Source organism: Grampus griseus, assembly GCF_964374135.1.
Source record: "Grampus griseus genome assembly, chromosome: 15".
Classification (NCBI taxonomy): Eukaryota; Metazoa; Chordata; class Mammalia; order Artiodactyla; family Delphinidae; genus Grampus; species Grampus griseus.
Genome location: NC_139009.1, coordinates 20,595,916 through 20,615,547, shown reverse-complemented (window position 1 = coordinate 20,615,547; position 19,632 = coordinate 20,595,916). Strand labels below are relative to the sequence as shown.

The 19,632-nt window shown below is 51.0% G+C and overlaps 2 protein-coding genes across 3 annotated transcripts; one reads left to right on the top strand and one right to left on the bottom strand.

Moving 5' to 3' along the window:
* Positions 1-836: 836 nt before the first annotated feature.
* Positions 837-1,949, top strand: OST4 (oligosaccharyltransferase complex subunit 4, non-catalytic). Of its 2 annotated transcripts, none has more exons than XR_014297820.1 (3): positions 837-867; positions 992-1,165; positions 1,775-1,949. XR_014297820.1 is itself a non-coding variant. In XM_082672323.1 (3 exons), exon 2 carries the CDS (start codon positions 993-995, stop codon positions 1,104-1,106), a length of 114 nt encoding a protein of 37 aa, XP_082528449.1. In that variant the 5' UTR covers positions 847-867; position 992; the 3' UTR covers positions 1,107-1,129; positions 1,775-1,949. The 2 variants fall into 2 exon arrangements, 1 of the variants encoding a protein (XP_082528449.1); XM_082672323.1 differs by having other exon boundaries at positions 847-867; positions 992-1,129.
* AGBL5 (AGBL carboxypeptidase 5) lies at positions 1,840-18,633 on the bottom strand. Its single transcript, XM_082672324.1, is given in 16 exon segments — positions 1,840-2,125; positions 2,127-2,156; positions 2,284-2,404; positions 3,401-3,447; positions 3,754-3,862; positions 4,946-5,102; positions 12,591-12,805; positions 13,413-13,615; positions 14,267-14,402; positions 14,732-14,901; positions 15,405-15,861; positions 16,263-16,441; positions 16,707-16,884; positions 17,462-17,625; positions 17,946-18,117; positions 18,368-18,633. Coding segments are annotated over 16 exon segments (2,601 nt in total). The 5' UTR covers positions 18,583-18,633; the 3' UTR covers positions 1,840-2,077.
* Positions 18,634-19,632: the final 999 nt, after the last annotated feature.

Here is a 19,632-nt window from a genome sequence, read left to right as displayed (position 1 = left end):
CCAGTCATCTTCCTTTTTTCTCCTCGGTGGCCCACTCTGCTTATAACCCACACGACCCCTCTTGCTGGTCCCAGCCTTTCCTCCTTTCCCCCCTCCCTCACATCCGGGTGGGGGGTGATTTCCCACTTGGCTTAAGTCCCACGGTTTGGGTTTTGATTCCGGGAGGGTCCGCCCTATTTCCGACGCCCACCTCTGAGAGTGGGATGGAGGGAGGGAGTCCGGAAGGGAGGCACTGGTCAGATCACAGGCACGATCGTTCTATTTGGCGGATGTGGGGCAGAAAGGCTGCCGCCGAGGAGAGTTAGCCGGCCGTCCCAGCCCTGTCCCCATTCTGCACCGCCTCTTACCCCTCTCCCGGCCGCCCGGACCAGGGTGGGGACCCTGAGGGCAGGGCGCAAAGGAAGCACCTGGCCGGGCCGGGAAGCGAAGGGTGGGCAGCAGCATGTGGGCCCGCGACCGAGAGGGGGGCCGGAGTCTAGGGTCAGGCCGAGCCTCCCGCTCGGTCCCGCCGCCACATCCTCGCTCTAGTCCACTCCTCGGCTCCAAGGAAGCGGCCCCAGCGCCCCTAACCCTGTCCCGGACCACGCCAACAGCTCACAGCTGCGCCGTGCCGCGTACGAAGCGAGCGTCTGCAGCCCGCCCGCCCCCTACGGCGGCCGGCCCCTCCTCAGCCCCGCCCAAGACCCCGCCCCTTGCGAGTGCGCCGCGGGAGCAGGCGAGACGCGGGGGCTAGGGAGCCCTTACCGGCCGAGCCTGACGGCCGGAAGTGGCTGTTTTGGGACTGAGCTGGCGCAGCAAACTTCCGATCCAGGTCTCCTACCTCGAGCTAGTCCACAGATCGTGTCGGAGCCGAGCCCCGCTGATCAGGTGAGAGGCACGCAGGCGCGGTCCACGGCCCATCGGCGGTGGCTGGGCCAGTGCGGCGAGGAAGGGTCCTGGTCTGGGCGAGGAGTGCGCCGGTCCGAGGCTCAGTCCCCCCTCTTCTCCGCAGCATGATCACGGACGTGCAGCTCGCCATCTTTGCCAACATGCTGGGCGTGTCGCTCTTCCTGCTTGTCGTTCTCTATCACTACGTGGCCGTCAACAATCCCAAGAAGCAGGAATGAAAGTGGCGCTTTCTCCGCCCCAGGTAACGGTACGGGGCTGTAGCGCCCAGCCCCAGAGAGTGAGTGGCGGGGCCGCGCCAGGGCGTGAAGGGTTCGAAACTTCAAATCAGAAAGTGTTGGGCCAAGCATGATACTCGGCCCCTTTATCCGCACAGAGCAGCGAGTGCCCTGCCCCCTTCCCCCTTAAACTGCTCCCTGCTAGAACGGGGTGGGTTCCCTAAACCCCCTCAGTCCCCATCTTCCTGTGGTCCCCAGATGCCCAAGTTGATAGTACGGGTACAAGAAAGTACTGACACCCGAAGGAATAAAGGTACTGAGGATGCCGTCCAAGTAAGAGGATTTAGGCTCTTCACTTAAATAGTACTCACTTTTCCAAGGTTGTTTAGGGTTTTATTTAGGCATAATTTTTTTTGTGAGGGGTTGGAAAGATAGAGAATTCTATTTCAGGGGCACAGGGCACTGATTTAGGGGTTGGCTAGTGTAGACCCAAGCCATAGAGAAGAATGGGATGGGGGGAGGTGCTGTGTGAACGTCTGGTAAACCAACCCATAAGTGTGGGCGAGAATTGTAAGGGGGGACAGGCTGGATGGGAGTTGATTCCTGAAGGATTGCCCCAGAGGAAAGCTGCAGCATTTTCCTTACCTCAGGTCTTTCCCCCTCTTTTCTAGGGTTCCAGGACATAGTCTGAGGCAAGATGGAGGGTGTGAGGGGCCTTCACACTTCACTTCATCCCTTCTACCCATCACAACATACAAAGCAACTACACCTGGATTTTTCCAAACAACTTTAATTTCCTCAAAGTCTTCCTTAACCTTATGGAACAAGAAGCTGCCACTGAATAGGGCCCAGCATAGGGCTACTTTATTTTCTACTCCCTCCCCCCAGTATAAAAATATAGATTTTTTTTGTGGTCCCAAAATCGTGTGCTGTGGAGGGAGGGAAGGGGTGGCAGGTCCCTGCTTTGTCCTGTCTCAAGGTGATGCTCTGCTGTGTCTCAGAACAGTGTGGCTGGCGTTCCAAGGAGTTATAATTGTCACATGGAATCAGGAGCTGAGAAAGGGGACTAGCACATTTCTCACTGTGTTCCCCATCTCCGGGTCATGTGCTGGGCGTGAAGGTCAAGGCCTCAGACCCGAGGAGAAACAGTGAGTGGAGGAGATTTAGGGACAAAACAAACCTCAGTTTGGCCCAAGGGCCCCCCACTGTAACAAATCCGGGACTGGGAGTCAGACAGACTACGGGAAATAGGAGAAAAGGCAGGGGCAGAGCAGGGCCGTGGGGGCCCAGCCTGAGGCAGCCTGCAACAGAGAAGAGAGAGGAGTCAGGGTTGTGAAAACTCCGCCCTTCTTCTGGTCTTTCAGCCAGGGGCTGGGAGGTGAGAGAGGCAAGGTGGGTGAGAATAGGCAGGTTGAGCACTGCACAGTGGTCTGACAGGAATGGTCTGACCAGCCTGCTCCTTAGGCCTAACTAGAAGTTGTTCTCTTGTCTGTTGGAGTGAAGACGGACAGCATGATGGGGAAAAAAGTCAGGGACTAGGTTCTTAATGAAGGTACATTTAGTCTTTCGGGGGTCAAAGGGAGAAGGGAAGGAAGAAAATGATCTTGAATGGCAGAAATGGGAATAAGGGGATAGAAGTGAGAGGTGGGGTGAAGCGTTGCACCCTGGTGCTCACCGTGGTATGGAGCAGGGTCCCGGCTCTGGCTCACTGCTCTCCCTGCTCCGGGGGGTAGGGGACGTGGGGCCCGAAGAGCCTCTCATCCCTCTGCGAGTCGGCGGTGAGCCCCGGCCCAACCTGGGCCTAGCCTGTGTGGACAGGGGGTAGGCTATGAGGCTGGATTCTTCCATGAACTTTTTGCTTCTAGGTTTCCTTCTAGTATCCACACGTATGAGTGTAGTATGGGTGTCAACACGGGTACTGGGACCTTGAGTTCCTGGGCACTGTTCCTAGCTGAGAAGGTAGGGCAGGATAATAGCTAGAAAACTCTTGGGTTCAGTCTATGACTATACATTCCAAGCTTAACTAGGGGAGTCAGAAGGGTCCAGCATTTAACCTTCATGGCTATACCACGGTCAAGATCTGGCTGAGTAGAGAAGCACGGTGTGGAAAGATGTTGGAGGATTAGTGGGTCTGCCTCAGAGCCTTCATTGCCTCAGCCCCTGCCAGAGCAGCTTAAGCTTCACCTGTTCAGTCAGCTTCTGCCTACACCTAACTTCAGTCAACCTAGCATGGGGATCTGGAGTGAATCGGAGTTGGTGGCACAGCTGTTCCTAGGAGCAGCAACCAGATGTGTTACCTGGGGAATCCGGGACCCCTCCTGGCGGGAACTCTCCTCGGGCAGGTCTGGGCAGAAAGAGAGGAGAAGCTAAGGCAGGGGCAGGCAAAGCCAAAGCTAGCAGGCTGAGGTTAGGGTATGTCTGGCAGGGATACTGGGATTGGAAGCAAGCAAGAGACCTGGCTGAAGGGGACGGGGGTGCAGCACCGGACAGACAGGCACTCAGGCATCAGAGCAGCTCTCTGCTGTGGTTGTGGGGAGAGGGTGTAAAGCAGTGCTGGGCATTTTCCCTCCCACTACCCAGGTGAACAGCGCCTTGCTGGGCTCTGCAAGAGTCGCTATGCTGGGGACTGGGGAAGACCCAAAAACGTTACCTGTAGTCGGGTCCTGATACAGGGGATCCGAGGTCCAGCCCCTAGCAGGCCTTTCCCAATCACCATGACAGCCTCTGGTTTGTCCCCTGAGGGTAGGAATGAGCAGCTACTCCCTAGGGAACAAAAGAAACTGATATCAGGATGGGGCCACGGAGAAGAGGTAACTTCCTTTAGATCAGAGTTTCTCAGTATTGGCAATATTGACATTTTGGGCTGGATAATTCTTTGTTGTGGGCGGCTGCCTTGTGTATTTCAGGATGTTTAGCAGCATCTCTGGCCTCTGCTCAGCAGATGCCATTTCTTCCCCTGCCTCCTCCCCACTGTAACAACCAAACATCTCCAGAAAAATGTCCGCTGCCTGGCAAAATCGCCGCTGGTTCAGAAGCACGTCACACTCTAGTCTGGTCCGAGGGGTAGAACAGTAACTTGAGCTTGAATCAGAACCCACTCAACTGAACTACTATGAATTTATAGACCTTAGAGTTATCCCAGTCATACGTGTGAGCATTTAAGGATCAAGTCATCAGTACCCAAGACTGGTGGATTCAGGGCTACCCGTCGAAGAGAGTTAACAGGTTGGGAGTAGTGGGCTCTGAGGGAGGTAGGAGATGTTAGGCTGAAGTTTTAGAAATCATCCCCATCCAGTGCTTTACACGGCTGGGTCTATAACTTAAAAGGAGAGCAGACGGTCTAAGCTCTTTGTGGATGATATGGTCACACAACATTTGCGGTGGTGACAGGTGAAAGGCCTATGCTTTTTTCATTCTTCAGTTTTGTCTAAGTTGCCCAGCTCCTGGAGTCAGGGAGCTTGAATAAATAGCAGGTAGGAAAAGTCCTCAGGTTCCTCAACTGTAAAAATAAGGATTAAATGAGATAATGTGCTTAGAGCAGTGCCTGCCACATAGTAAACGCTCAATAAGTGGTAACTGTTATTTTATTACACAAAGATGTTCACTAAACTCCAGCCTCCTGTACAAGGGCATTGATGTTAGGGATTTAGGATAATCCAGGAGGATAACTGGTGCCCCTGGTCTGGAGTGGCCTGTATTACATCAAGTCAGGAATGAGGTCCAGGTCACATGGCAGCAGAGCTGGAAGGATTTCTTCAAGCCTAGTCAGGAGTCTGGCCTATGCCCTGGGAGGTAGGGAAGGAAGGAGGTTGGCCAACCCAGATTTCAGGGGCGGTGGGTACAGACCTGATATGCCGAGTGAGTTGGGCAGTAGGCAGGAGCCCATGTGTAAAGAGGCTGTGTTAGAACTAACAGGAGTTGGGGACGGGGCCGGGCTGCTTGAAGTAGGGTGATGGGTCAGTGGCTGCTGCCGCCGTCTCCTGTCCTGGCTTCGGGGCTCTGAGTGGAAGGGACACAAGCAGATAAAAGGGCAAATAAGTGAGGCATTGTCACTCCCCTGCCCCGTTGGCCTTCCCTTGTCAGCAGATGCCTGTTTTCAAGCTTGTCATCACACCAGCATCCCTCTTCTGAAGTAAGTCTAAGATGGGTAGAAAGAACTAATAATTTATTCCAGCTCTCCAGTTTTCATCCAGCCCTCATCCTACTTCACCTCTCTGGAGCTAACCAGCCTACTCACCCACCAGTTCATTCTTCTGGCAAAGAAGTTATTGAGCTTGGCTTTCCTAGGTTCTCCTCTTCCCCCCTAACCGCCCCTTTTCAACTGCTTGTCCTGCCCCTAAATGTCAGTGTCCCCCACCATTTTAGCCTTGGTTCTCTCCTGCTCTATGTACTCAAAACTCCCAAGTCTCCCTCTTGCCCTTTTTTTCCTGAACTGCAGTTCTGATTGTCTACTGATCGTTCCTACCTGGCAGTCTCTCATGACCCAAACGAAACTCATTTTCTCCCCTCCTTCCTTTTGCTCTCCCTATCTTGGTGAGAAATCTGCTAGAAACTTGTTTCCTCTTTCGACTCCTCCCTCACATTTAGATTTGTGTTTAACCCAAATCTGGACAATTCTCCCTCTGCCTTCGCTGGAATTCCTCCTTTATTCACCCTTGCCATTGCCAGCATCCAGATACAGGTCTTTATCTCTCATCCAGGCTTTTGAAAAAAATTCCCCACTGGCCTCCCCAGCTTGAGTCTCTTCCCTTTTACAATCCATCCTTCACACAGATGCCAGAAATTCTTCTTCTAAAATACAGACCTGATCAAGTCATTTTGGCTCAGGCAAGGGAGAGATACTGAAGGTCTTTTAAAGGATAAAGTCTAAACTTTTTAACGTGGCATTCAGAGCCCCGCCCACTGTGGGTCCAGTCTACACATCCTTAGTAGGATGCTGACTTGATCCTTCACACCCTCTGCTATAGCCTCTAGGGCTACTAGCTATGTGGTTCCTCTGCAAAGTCTGTTTCCTCTTCTAGTGAAACTTTGGACATCTTATATGTCCGATCTCAAATGTCACCTCTATGAATCCTCGCTGACCATTAACAGTAGGATTAATTCTTCTCTTTCATTGTCCTTTGTTCACTTGGCTAGTAATTTTTTATGGTTTCTGTCTCCTTAACTAAATATTAGTACATGTAAAGTACTTAATACTGCCTGGCACATGGTAAGTGCTCAATAAATGTTAGCTAATATTCTAATTGGAACTTGAGTCTCTTGAGGGTAGGGACCTTGTCTTTTCTAATACTGTACATCCCAGTGCCTGTAAAGTACTGCCTGGAAAACCAGAGACCTTAATAAACATGTTGTTTACCCGGATAGCAGACACCCACTGTAGACCGTAAGCTGGCTCAACAATCCCTGTCTAAGGGCATATGGTTATACTCTGTGGGGCAGCTCTCTTGGTCCCTTCTTTGTAGCTAGAGCCTCACTGCTACGGATTCTGAAAGGTGGGGTCCCAGTGGGGTAGATGGTGAGGTAGGGAGATTCTCAGGCTTGGCAGGTCCTTCCTTATCACAGGGGGACAGCAGGTACCAAATGCTCTCAAACGGAATGAGCTGTTAACCTTTGTGGAGCTGAATTCGATGGTAGTTCCAGATGCCAGTTGACTTCTAACAAAGCAACATGTGTTACATGTGAAAAGGCCCTAAAGGGTGACAGTAACTTTACCTTGTCTAGCTACACTAGCAGTGACAAGGCTACTTCTGGAAGGTCCCAAACCAAATTTAAAAAAACTGATACTCGTATGAATAAGGACGAGAAGAAAGGGAGAGATCTCAGGATGGAAGCTACTCTAGCTTTGAGGAGTTTGCCAAGATGCTGGGTACCAATTAGAGTCTAAGACCACAGACAGGAGTCAAAAACAACCAGACCTAGTGAGAGTTGGCACAGCGATGCCAACAAAACAACCGAAGTCAGACTCATGGCCACAGTCACATAACTCGAAACATTACCCACCACCAATGACTTAGAGACACTGTAGAGCCTAGACCTGGGTAATTCTTTGATTAAAACAGGGATGTCAAGATGATGTCAAGTGATTGATAGTGCACAGTAGGCAGAAATAATGAACTTTAATGACAGAGGGGGAAATAGCAGGAAATAGATGATCTGAGAAATATCTATACACAGAAGGATGTTGAAACCATGTTAAGGGATGAAGCCTCACCCCACCCCAAGGAAGGATAAGAGAGCAGGCTAGAAATTGAGTGGAGGCCTCTGGGACATTTGTAGGTTCTAGTAAGGAACTGAGTGGCACTTAAGAAGATACCAAGCGAGGGAGGGAGACGCAAGAGGGAAGAGATATGGGAACATGTATATGTATAACTGATTCACTTTATTAGAAAGCAGAAACTAACACACCATTGTAAAGCAATTATACCCCAATAAAGATGTTAAAAAAAAAAAGATACAAAGCAAAACAGGCAAATGATATAAAAAATGCCAATGTGAAATGTAAGGATCAAAGGAAAGATATTAAGGATACAACTCAGGAATCGTGCCCCTAAAGAGAGTTTCAGGGTAGGAGACAGGTTCTAGTTTAGGAGAGAGGCCTGATCTGGAAAGTACAAGGCATTTAAAGGTAACACGTCATCACTTAAAAGACTGTCTTAAGGTTCGGGGGCTGCCTGTGAATTTGGCAGCGTGAGCACACAGCCCAGTTTCTCATGTTTTGGCTTCTGGGCCCCGGTATCATCCAGGCCTACCCAGTCTCCATTGTGACAAGAATTAAAGGGAGGAGCCCCAACTCTCTTCTTTCTTGGCTCGAAGCTAGAGAAACAGTGCCTTAAGGCTGAATGCAAGTGATAATGTGAACAGCTCTACATCTAGAGCTTGTGAGACGGTGTTTTATGATAATCAGCCCCTAGGTTCCATTTGGGAGGCCGGACAGTCCTGGGGCAGAGGCCAGAGGCGTAGAGCCAGACCCACCTTACCACTGTATGAGTCAGAATGGATGTCCTAAGGGCTCGCAATTTTGAGGGGCAGTTGTGTACCCTGTGCCTAGGTCATGCATCATCCCTCCAAAACATCTTTAGAACTGTCCCTACAGGTAGCACCCCAGATCTCACTGGATCCCTAGGATGAACGCAGACCTGATTTATGCCCTGTGAGGGGTGGACAGGCGAGACAAGCCTTCATTCAGCTTCAACTTCCTGCCTTTTATTTGTTCAACAAATATTTGCAGATCATTTAATAAGTGCCAGGCATGGTGCTAGGTGCTAAGGGAATAAATAGATGTGTTAGGAGATATTTCCTGCCATCAAATAAGTTTTATTACTCTGCTATTTAACACAAAACTTTCTCTTGCAGGGGAAAAAGTAAAAGTGATGATGGTGCTGGAGGCACTCTTCCTATGTCCTTTGACTCACTTCTCAAAGGAGCCTCCACTCACCATTGGCCTTTAGCTGCTCTATCAGAAGCTGCTGGTCAGCTGAGACAAGGCATCACAGAGGCCAGGAGAGAATTCTGGTAACCTCAGCTTTAAGTGCCAGAGCTGGGGCAGACTAGAGTGGCCATGGTGGGCTGATGGCTGAAGGCTCCCCGCTTTACACTTAAGTCCCTTGTCTTTTACACCAGTATCCCGCTGGGTAGGGTGGAGGGCTAGGGAATAAGTTTAAGCTATTGAGTGAGACTTGCTTGAATCCAGGGCCAGGACTAGTATGAAGCGAGTGAGGCGCCTAGAGTGCATAGTTTAAGGAGGCCCTTGCCTGACCCTGAGAGCGAGTGCCTTCTTAAATCATGTGTCCTAGGCACCTCACTGGCTTCCCTCTAGTTCGAGCCCTGTTTTCATCAATACATAGGCAACAGAAGGAGGAGCCCGTTTACTATCCACGCCCTCCCCAGCAGGTCCTCCTCCGAGCTGTCTGCATCTGCTCCTGCACCAGGAAATCACACACTTTAGCTGTTACGTTAGCTGTTCCCCAGTGAGCTCTCCCTCCTGCTCCTCGGTGGCAGCTGCGGACAGTGCCCTCTGCGCTCTGAGCCCCGTGGTCAGGGATGTGACCATGGGTCTGGGAAGGCAGTTCTCGGGACCTATTTTGCAGCAGGGGGAGAACGAGGTAAGGAAGATCCTGGCACTATGGTCAGGGGTGCTGGGAGGCAAGGCTTACTCAGGCTCTTCCAGCCTCCTGCCCCAGCAACATTCCTGCTCACCCCAAGTTGGCTACTTTTTGGCTTCTAAAATGTCATCCCCCAGCCTCCGAGGACAGACCCTGCCAGACTAGTTCCCTGATTCTAGCCTAAGCTTCTGGCTGGGCTACCTAGATCTTTTCTGAAATTTTCTGGGTAGCCCAATCTCATGTTCTGTTCTGGCCAATAAAGGATAGTCAGTTAAATGTACGGTTAAATGTGATAAAATTTTTATACATTAGTGGGAATTTTCTTATAAATAAGTTGGTAAGTCAGAAAAAAAAAACCTTGTCAACGCAATCCCCGTTTTGGGATTTGGAAAGTATATTTATAGCTGCTTTTATAGTTATAGAGATATGAGGGTCGTGTTCTTCCTATCTCGGAAGACAAAGTATGCCCAGATGTGGCAAAGGCCCAGGGGCCAGATGTGTGGAACCAGGAAATGTCACAAAGCTACAGCATAGGATAAATCACACAAACAAAATGAAGACGTTTTTCTAAGGGTTAGTTGAAGATGCCGTGTCCACATTCCACAGCTGCATCACAAGTCCCTAGCCCAGGCCAGGGCCAGTCTCCCATCCTGGAGTCTTACAGGGACTTGAGATGAAGTGGTAAAACTGTAGCACCAGCAGATGCTCAGGAGAAAAGGAGTCAAGATTCCTAGACCTGATCTTTCAGCTCCTTACAGTATTCCTGTTTGGTGGTATTAGGAACCTTCTTGACCCCCTGACCTTAGAGACATAGTTTCTTAGTTCTTACAAATATTTATGCAAGTCCCTAGGGTGTCTTGGTACTCAGACCAGCTCTCTTTCTGCTTTTAAGTTCATTTACCTGGGGGAACATGGCTTCTCACTTGGTTTCACCTGTACGTGGATGACTCTTAGATCCAACCCTGATGTCACCTTTTCTACAGTCTGGCCCTTTTTCTGCCTGTAGGTCATCTCCATATAGCTAGCCCATGACATCCAAGCATGTCTAAAATAGATAAACTCAGCGCTTGGCTTCCAACAATGTCTTACTGTCATCATGACATTTTCCTTTAGCTTGTAGCCATGAAGCTCTCTTAGTTTGTCTCTCTTCCACCACCACTGAATCCTGCCACTTCTATTTCTAGTATGTACATTCATAGACCCTGGTATAGGCACTAGTTATCTCATGTATAAACTACTGCAAGGATCCCACCTCCCCATCCCTGCTTGATTTATATATAAACAGTTCACAGATGGCTCTCTTAAATCTTTTGTTCCCATCATTCTCAGAAACACAGTCGTTGCCATATGTCTTGTTAACTCATAATCTTTGTTTTCAAGACATTCCGGCTTCTTTCTCCCACCTGCCTTCCTGATTCCCACGGGCAGGGCTTGGCCCTTCGAACCAGCTAGCATGCCTGCCTGTGGCCCTCTCTACGAGGCAGCTCTGGTCCTGGCTATCACTGTTATCTCTGGAATGTTTTTGTTAAAACCATACACCACCACCCGTTCTTCAAAACCATTTCTCAACTGATCATTCTTTGGGTGATTACTCTTGTGTTTATCTACCACAGTGGCTCCCCATGTTCCCTGTATGTTTATAATGAGTGTGTGCTTTTATGTTGTGTTTACTGCCCTGTGTCCCCCATAAAGTTTCAAGTCAGTCAACCAGGAATTACTTTGTACTGACTATGCCTATTTTCTATTAGTTATTTGGGGGAAGTAACAAATAAACAGAATACATGTCTCTCACTCAAGAAGCTTAATACAACACTCTGCATTTGGTGGGGGGGGAGCAGGGAAGATGTTAATAAAATATTGACTAAAAACTGCCTAGAATCCTCCAGTGGGGACCTAGAAAAGGCTCTTTGCTATTTCCCTTTTGTAATCAGGGAAGGAGAATTTATGGTGCCAATATTCCTTCTATGAGTTAAAAGGAAAAGAAATTAAAAGAAGAAGAAATGTCCAGATTTAAGGTGGGAAACTCAAGTAGACTGGAGCACGAAAGGACTAAATTTGAGTAACTGCCACTTCATAGCTGCGCAACCTTGGACGAGTTACCCTTAAACACCCTCAGTCTCCTCATCAGGAAAGTGGAAATACCACCTATCCCACAGGGTCTTTGTGAGGATTAAATGAAATAAATATGCGATACTGTTTTTTTGTTGTTCACTGTTTAATGCTATTTAAATATAAGGCATTATTATTGCTTTAATACTCTCCTTCTATCAAACAGTGTGCAAAAGTGTCCTTTCCCAATGAAGACAGACTCTAAGAGTGGGGCTTGGAACATAAGCAGAGGTACTATGGAGCTTCTCAGGGGTAGAACATCTTACTGGTCAAAGCTGGTAAGGCCCGCTGCGCTCTCTCCTGTGGCTGCTCTAACTAGTAGTCAGATTTCCACAGCCACTGACCCCAGTGCATGTTTCTGCTCTGCACCGAAAACTCTGTTGCAAGCTGAGTAGCAGGGAAGTGCTAACGAGGACGAGTGCAGCTTGAAGACCAGCAAAGCTTAGTTCTAGCGTTTAAGCCTCCATACTCTGGCAAGATTGCTGTAGCCCAGAAGCCACATACAGTGTTGATTTTTGATTTAGTGTTATTTCCAGAAGTGGCCCGGCAACTGTCTCCCTACTACAGTCCAGGTCACTCCCGAGGAACGGCTCTGGATTCCCCTCCTCTTCTTCCCTGAAGGCCCACCTGCTTTGGGGCTACACTGTGACCCAGAATCTCTTATCTTGTATCAAGCAGGGTCTCCTTGGCCAAACCCAGGGGCACAGCTGAGCACTTGTGACCACTGCTGGAAGGGGCTAGACTGTTGCTCTGTAAGCCTAGAACAGGAGCTGTCTGTAGTTGTTCCATTTTTCTTTGGAAGAGCTGGCATCCTTCTGATAACACTTTCTGAACAGGCTCTGAAGCTAGGAACAATTTCAGCCCATAGAGACCCTGGAGAGGATTCTCCGTCTTTGTATGGTGCTGCGATTTGGATTGTGAGGACATCTCCTTATGTTGCTCCCAACAAGACCGACCCTGTCCTTGACGTGGAGGCTCCATGTCTCAGTGTGACCCTGCTCTAGCCAGTGTTTCTTCCTTGGAAACTTTCCTGCCTCCCAGCAGTTGCTGAGACCCAGATACCGCGGACTCCCGCCTATGCCATATACGGTACCGTCTGGAGCTCGTGCCGCAGGGAACACCAAGGTCGCAGAAGAGGCTGTAGATTCTGCTATATACTAATTTTATTGATTCACCCCTTGGTCCCAGGCCAAGTGTGTATCTTCAAGCTCTCACTTCCCCCAGCAATGCCCCAAACAAGTGAACACCTGTTGCAGGGGCTCCCAGACTAGCTTACCTCTGACGGGGCCCAGCACCCGGTGGCTGACCTTTTGGGTGCTGGAGCCCAGGCCTGGCAGCCCTGCAGGCCGGCTGCCATGAAAAGGAAAGCTGAGGGAGTTCTTCATCTGTGGAGAATTTTGTTGACTGCTGCTGCTACCACCAGCACTTGTACCAGTGCTAAAACTTCGCGCGCAGCTCAAGGTATTTTCAGAGCAGGAAACAGGCAGTCCACTGCAAAGAAGCAGATGCCAGTTAACCCTGGGCCAGGGAGGTTGTTGCAAGTCTTTCCCCATGGTCTGATGCTCAGTAAAGCATCACCTCTGGAATGAAAAGGCACAGGGAGGGATTTACGTCCATGGATAAGGTACCTAACCTGGGGCATCTCAGGATGCCTGGGAGCCCTTGTTCACACGTAACGCGCTCCTGCAGACAATACACTAAGAGCCATAAGGGCTGTCCCTGGGCAGCTTTAACTCCCAGCGAATTCCCCTTTAATGCCTTGGTGCTGCCCTTGGACCCCTCAGTCATTCACAACCACTGGAAGCTGAGCTTTGCCCCCACCCGCACCCTAACTGTATTTGATTTGTGCAGGGCTCTGGAGCAGGGAATCCCCTAGCCTGCTTTTCAGATATCTGGGAAGTATGTAGCTCCAGGTAAAAGGGAAGAGGATCCCATTCTCCAAAAAATACACTGATCTTACTAATTTAAGTTTACCCTGGAAGTATTCACCATGTGGCCCTTCTGGAAGTTGGGAATCACACAAATTCCTTGGAACTCCTCGCTCTAGAGCCCTGTTCCACTTTCACAGCTTTTCTCCCTTCCACCCTGCTGGCCTTACTTGTTACTTTTGGGTGGAGTTCGAGAGCCTCTCTTCTTGTTGACACCCGTGTTCACAGTAGTGCTCAGGCCTCGACTGCTGCGCACGTGTTTTAGCATCCAGGCCCGGAGGTTCGTGAGGCTGTTATGCTCTGACAGCACAATTCGGGGCCATGGATTGCATTCTGCCATGTCCAGAGCTGCAATGGCCATAGCTCGTCCCACCTGTGGGGAGAGTCTGGTTTGGCTCAGTGTCTTGGTCTTCCAACCTAGGGTGCTGTGTTGGTTTGGGGTGCACAGCACAGTGGAAGGGAAGGAGAGGCCGGCCTCACGTTTGCTCAATGAGTATCCCAACTTTTGTGCTCAGGCTGTTTATCCCAAGTGGATTTAGAGCTATTCCCTAAACTGTTGCCCATCTGGGGCCCTCATCCATTACGAGCAGGGGCAGGTGGGCTTTCTGGCTGGCACCAGGCAGGAGTTCTTCCAGCAGGAGAAGGCACTGGGATCTCTTCTATAACCCACAGCTCTTTCTACACCTCTTGTGTGCCCTAGGACACCAGGATCGTCAGGTACCTCTGCAGAGGGGGTACTTTTAGGTCAGTAGTGAACAAATGCAATAGAAGGAGGAAGACAAGCTCAGGGGTTCTCTATGGCGGGGCTGGGGGGAGGTCAGAATAGTGCGCACTCATCCTCTCAGTACTCTTACAGTCAGAGGCCTGCGCCTGTTAACCGAGGAAGCCAACCACAGTGGTTGAGAGATGAGGCAGCGATAGTGGTGCGCCTGTCCTCAGAGGACCTTAGAGTCAGGTAGCAAGAGTGAGGGCCTTTCCAGACTTTGCGGTTTCCCTTTTCCCCACTCATCCCCTGCATGCATACCTGCTCAAACTGTTCCACAGTGTATCTGGAGGGGAAGGCCGGCAGGGGAGGGGGGCTGGCACGTCCGTTGTCATGGCAGGCGGCAGGGATACTGTTTACTGAGCGTCCAGTGTTGTAGTTGCATTCAAGTGTGTAGCTAAGACACAGATACATTTATCAGACAGAATCTGGACAGAACCACAGGGGGACAGCCTAGGCGGTCTATGAGACAATCATTTGGGAAAAAATATACACAAATAGAAAGTGCTAATCCCGAGCAACTAGAAATTGACCTTGGCGCTTTATTATGTACCTAAGAAGGTCCCCAAAAGGGACCTTTAGTGTCCCAGACTAAAGACAAGAACACTAGTTGTGAATCTGTCCTTGGAGAAGACTTCGGCTACCCCTGCCCCTTGAGCGCCCTCGACTGGGTACTGTCTTCTTTGGGAAGCTACTTCATCAACTGTATCTCAATTTCCACCCAACCTGTGGATTATCCCTGAGGCTTTGTAGATTGCAACCCGGCCGCTTCCCTCTTTAGACTGGCCATCTCTGCGGTCTCGGGCATACATGTTCTTCTCTGAGAAATTGCAGCCCTGGAAGTCAAAGTGGGCTGAGTTCAAGGAGATGAGCTTTGGATACAGCATATTTTCCACCTGTTTGGGCGAGGAAAAAGGCAACTCAGAAGGAGAGACAGAGCAAGAAGGGATTCGGACAAGGAAGAGATGCCAAGCATGCGGCCACGTGCCTTAAACACAGCAGACACCTTCCGAACCATCGGCAGTACTCAGTGTTGATAAATTCTCACTGAATGTTTGACAATATTTCTAGGTGTTGGAAAGGTACGATTCTACCTCTTTTTAAGCCCTTCTTCTCTCCAATAATGCGAAATTCTCCTCCTCCCCTGGTTTCCCAAACCCTAGAAAAGACTAGGATGCCGACGGCTTGACCCTCATTCAGAGGTCATGACGTAACGACTGAGACGTGAGGGGCCCAGTGCTGCCCCTTCTTGGCTCTCTGGAGCTCGCTCAGGATAGTGTACCTCTTGCAGCCCCAGGCTTTCCTGCCAGAAGGCCCCTTTCCCTCCATTTGTGGCCTGACCTTTATTTCCTAACCTGCAACACGTCCCACACTCACATGACCACCTGTGGATTCCTACCTGGGTGTTCTCGTCACTAAAGCTGTTTCCATACATGAAGCAGCCCCTTTTAGAAGCATGTCCATGCAGGTCCACGTAGTAAGCAACACCACTCTCTTTGGGGGGGATGGTGTCGGGGTCTGGATGCTCAGCCTCAGTGGACTGCTGTGGCATAATCCACACGCTGTGGTGCTTCGGCTCTGCTGGCTCGGTCTGTGTCCAGGCCTCAGGGCTCCCCCCGTCAGGTGAGTGCCCAAGGCGAGCTTCATTTCGGAGATTGTTGGCTTTCTCAAGGTCAGAAAGGGGAGCATCAGGAGGGAGATGGGGACTGCGCTGGTGCTCAGAGGGACTCTGGGAGTTCAGACGGGAGTGCACGTGGTGGTAGAGAAGCACAGCTTTAGCCCCGTAGACGGCTGGGTGCAGGACTGCATCAGGCTTCAGGTACTGACGGTTCAGATTCACTCCACGCGAGTCTGTGCTGTAGAGAAACAAGGACCAAAGCAGGGTCTAGAGGGCTGGGCCAGCGAAGGAGACACTAGAGTAGATGAAAAGGAGACTTGACTTGTGACACGAGAGGCTGAGGGTGCGTTAGGAAAGAAAGAACTGAGGCAGGCCCCCTCTGTGGCCAGCTGTCAGCCCTCCCACAGAACCCTAAAAGACAGCTCCCTCGGCTCAGCTGGACCTGGGCATTCCGGCTCTTTTCCTAGAGAGTGCCACTAGATGGGACACTCCTTCTCAGGTCACTGGATGATCACATGAACCTGCCCTTGTTAGGGTGCAAGAGGACTGGGAACACAGACGTTAGATGAGAGTCTTCCACTGAGATGCAGGGCGTGAGGGGACTGGGAACAATCCAGGCGGGCTGGGGACGCTGCTTACCGGTAGTGGCCCCGGACTACGCCATCGGGGTTTAACATGGGAATCAGCTTAAAGACAAAGAGGCGACGTAGGGTTTGAGCCCGAGGATCGTCAGGTCGAAGGATGAAGTCCAGAAAGCCATTGAAGACAAAGCTAGATGGAGTCTCCCCAGGGTGTACCCTGCTGCTTAGGAAGAATATCTGAGGTGGAGAGGAGAGCAGTTATTAGGTCAGTTGCTCTATACTCCGCGGTCATCATGTGGGGATGGTGGTGGGATGAGGTGGAAGCAGCCACTGGACTTCCAGCTGGCTGGGTCTGCAAATGAAGTAGGAGCCGTCACACTTGCCTCGGAATGCAGGCTGAGGCCGTGTCCACGGGGCTGCGGAATAACATGGCCTTAAGCTACCAGCAGTGCCTGGAGCTGGGCAAAGGCCAAGGTACTACCTTTATGCTATTTCTACTCACCCTCTTGCCTGTGAAACGGAATGGTCGGGGTGTGCTGGCATCAGGAAATAGCTGCTCTAGGCGGGGCTCTCGATCTTCTCGAAGCCCATGGCAGGAACTGATCGTTAGCAGATCTACACGCAGTCCATCCAGAGAGTAGCAAAGGGTCTCCCGGTGGTAATAGATGGTATCTAGGGGGCTGTAGAGGTACAGGTCGTTAAGCCAGGAGAAGTCCCTGCAGTCCTACCAACAGGTGGGCCTTGTCACGAGCCCAGGATTTGTGGGATCTGGTACTTCACCCTAGCCTTTGGGGCCTTACAGTCCCTCACAGTTTTAAATGAGGCTGAGGATTTGGGTGGGTCTGCGTTGCCAGAATGCAGGGAACAGGACAGGATAAACGTACTGTTTTTTCCCCGGTTTATGGTGCCCTAGGATAGACTACTTTGCATAGACACAGAGAGTTGGCCTCTGTTGGGGCAGGAGAACAACAAGTGTGTGCTGAGCAATGGCAGCGCTGGCGCAACTCTGGGTAACTGAGGGGAGCTAGGGTACTAAGAGGCTTGAAGTAGGCAGGTGGATAAGTGGAGTGGAGCGGTGGTAATGCCAAGATCAAGGCCACACAGAAACATCTGTCAAAGGTACCCCAAATCCCACATTCTGTACAGAGAAAAGAACAGATGAGGTTTTGTTTCAGGGCTCTTAGGGCAAGTTCCAGGAGTAGCAGAGATGCTGTGTGGTCCAAGACTGCATGACAGGAGTAAGAATGCGGCTGGCACCTGCTATGGGTAGGGTGGTTCTCCAGAAAGCGCTGGTCCAGCTGGTTTAGCAAATCCTGGCAGTCACTGTAGGAGAAGGGGTAGCAGAAGGCGAAGAAGGTGGTGGCCCCACGGCTTTCCACGAAACGGTGAACAAAGGATAACACAAACTGCGTCTCTGTCATCTGAGGAGCAGAGGAGGAAGAGAGAGGGGCAACATGCCATCGGCGTCAGAACTAAGATCCTACTGGGGTCACCAGGAACTGACCTCACACCCTCATCACTTTTACCAACGTCCCTCCCTCTGAAACTCCACGTGACAGCCAGATCCTTCTAGGCTTCCGAGGCAGGGGCTTATCTTGGACTCCAGCTGGCGCCAGAGGGACGCTGGTACCAAAACCTGGTGTCCCGCCTGCCTAGCACGCTGTATCGAAGGGACTCCTCTTTCCTTTTCCTCATCTGCTTTAGCACCCAAGTCCGTCTATCCTCCTCATGGGGAACTTACCTCAAAGGTGGGCCGGTCTCGAATGCGTTCCCAGCGTGGCCGGGTAGGCAGTGTGCGCACAAAGGGGGCCATGCCCTGGGAATACAGCTTGCTTTGCTTGTTCATGTTCATGACGTTGATCTTGATGAGTTTCCCTGGAGTTCCTCCCCGGACACTGAAGTAGAACCATGACCTGAGGGCCAGAGTAGGAGAGACAGGTCATTCTACATGGGAGGGTTGGAGAGGAGCTATGTGGGAGAGCTGGAGCAAGCCAAACTGGGAAAGGGCTACTTGGTAGGGAGAGAGGGAGGGAGGGAGAGGAAGGGGGAGTGGGAGGGGAAGGGTAGTGTGCTGGCACGAACTCTCAGTCAAAGGGCTAACTGAAGCACGGGTGCGGGGTCAGCCTCTCTTCCTTCTTCCACCCTCCATTACTCTCCTCTTACCTGTTCCCATTCTCGAATTCTGTTTCAGCACAGTCTGGTCGGGTCCACACGTTGAACTCATAGTCAGGGGAAGAGGCAATGCTGCTGGTGGAGGCCGAGGCACCACCCACTACTCCTTCCCCATCACTAGACACAGATTCCACCTTCTCCACGTGGGCTAGGTTCCCTGAATCAAAGCGAGAACTGAACAGCAATCCCCCACAGCGCAGCTCCATGGTGGGGCTGGGAAAGCATCCTCCTGCCCCACTCAGGCCCTGAGAGCTGGGGAAAAATGGTGGGGTAGGGAGGAGAGGGAAGAAAAATGAAAACATGTTCTTTGAGTATCTCTGGGTGAATGAGAGCTGCTCTTAGGGAGTGCCCTAAGAAACAAGAGTCTCTCTCCGCCTTAAAAAAAAAGGGTAGAAGTGGGGTTCCAGCAAAGGCCAAGAATAAGCAGTATTCTGTCCCCACGCTAAGGGTTATAACTGACCTCAAAGGACCCAATTTTACCACAGCTTGGCGATTCCAAAATGAAATACTCAGTGGCTTAAGTATGCTGAGAAACACTAGACTCTAAGTTTCTTTGCAGCCCAAAGATTACAGAAGCTAGAGAGGTCAGATTGCCCAAACCTAGCCAAGACACACCCACCACCACATGTGGCCATCTTGAGAGATGGGCCATTCTGGATCTCTGGTTCCCAGACTGGCTCCCTACTCTGGAGAAGAGCAGAGTGGAGAGAACCAAGTTTCTAACTTTGGATGGGCAGCTTCCTCTCTCCACTCCTCTGTCCTCACAAGTACTGACCAGGCAGTTTTCTGTTGCTCCCCTGAGCCCTGGAAGGGCTGGTTCTTACTTTTTTGTTATTACCCCATACCTATCAGGGAGGAAAACTAGACGTGTGGCCTTTGCCAAGCCAAAGGAAACTGGTCAGAAGCCACCTGCTCACCTGGAGACTACAGCTCAAACCCAGTTAGGGTACGGGTCTATTCCACCCCCTCACCCCCAGTCCTGTAAGCAGTGAAGCCCCTGAAAAAGCTACCCTGGTAGTTATGGGTTAGTAATGGGTGTTCTGAGCATCCCTAAAAAATAAGTGGCCGATAGAGACCTACTTGGGGACAGGGGGATGGCTTCTCGACCCACAACTCTGAAGGACCCTCACACAAGGACCGAGACTGTCCCGGCCGGAGTGGGGTTTGTTGGCTTGGGACGGTTCTGGGCGGACTCACACTCGCGGGAGGGTAGGAAGGCAGGGCGTAGCGGGTAACAGGCGAGGCCACAGGAGCGG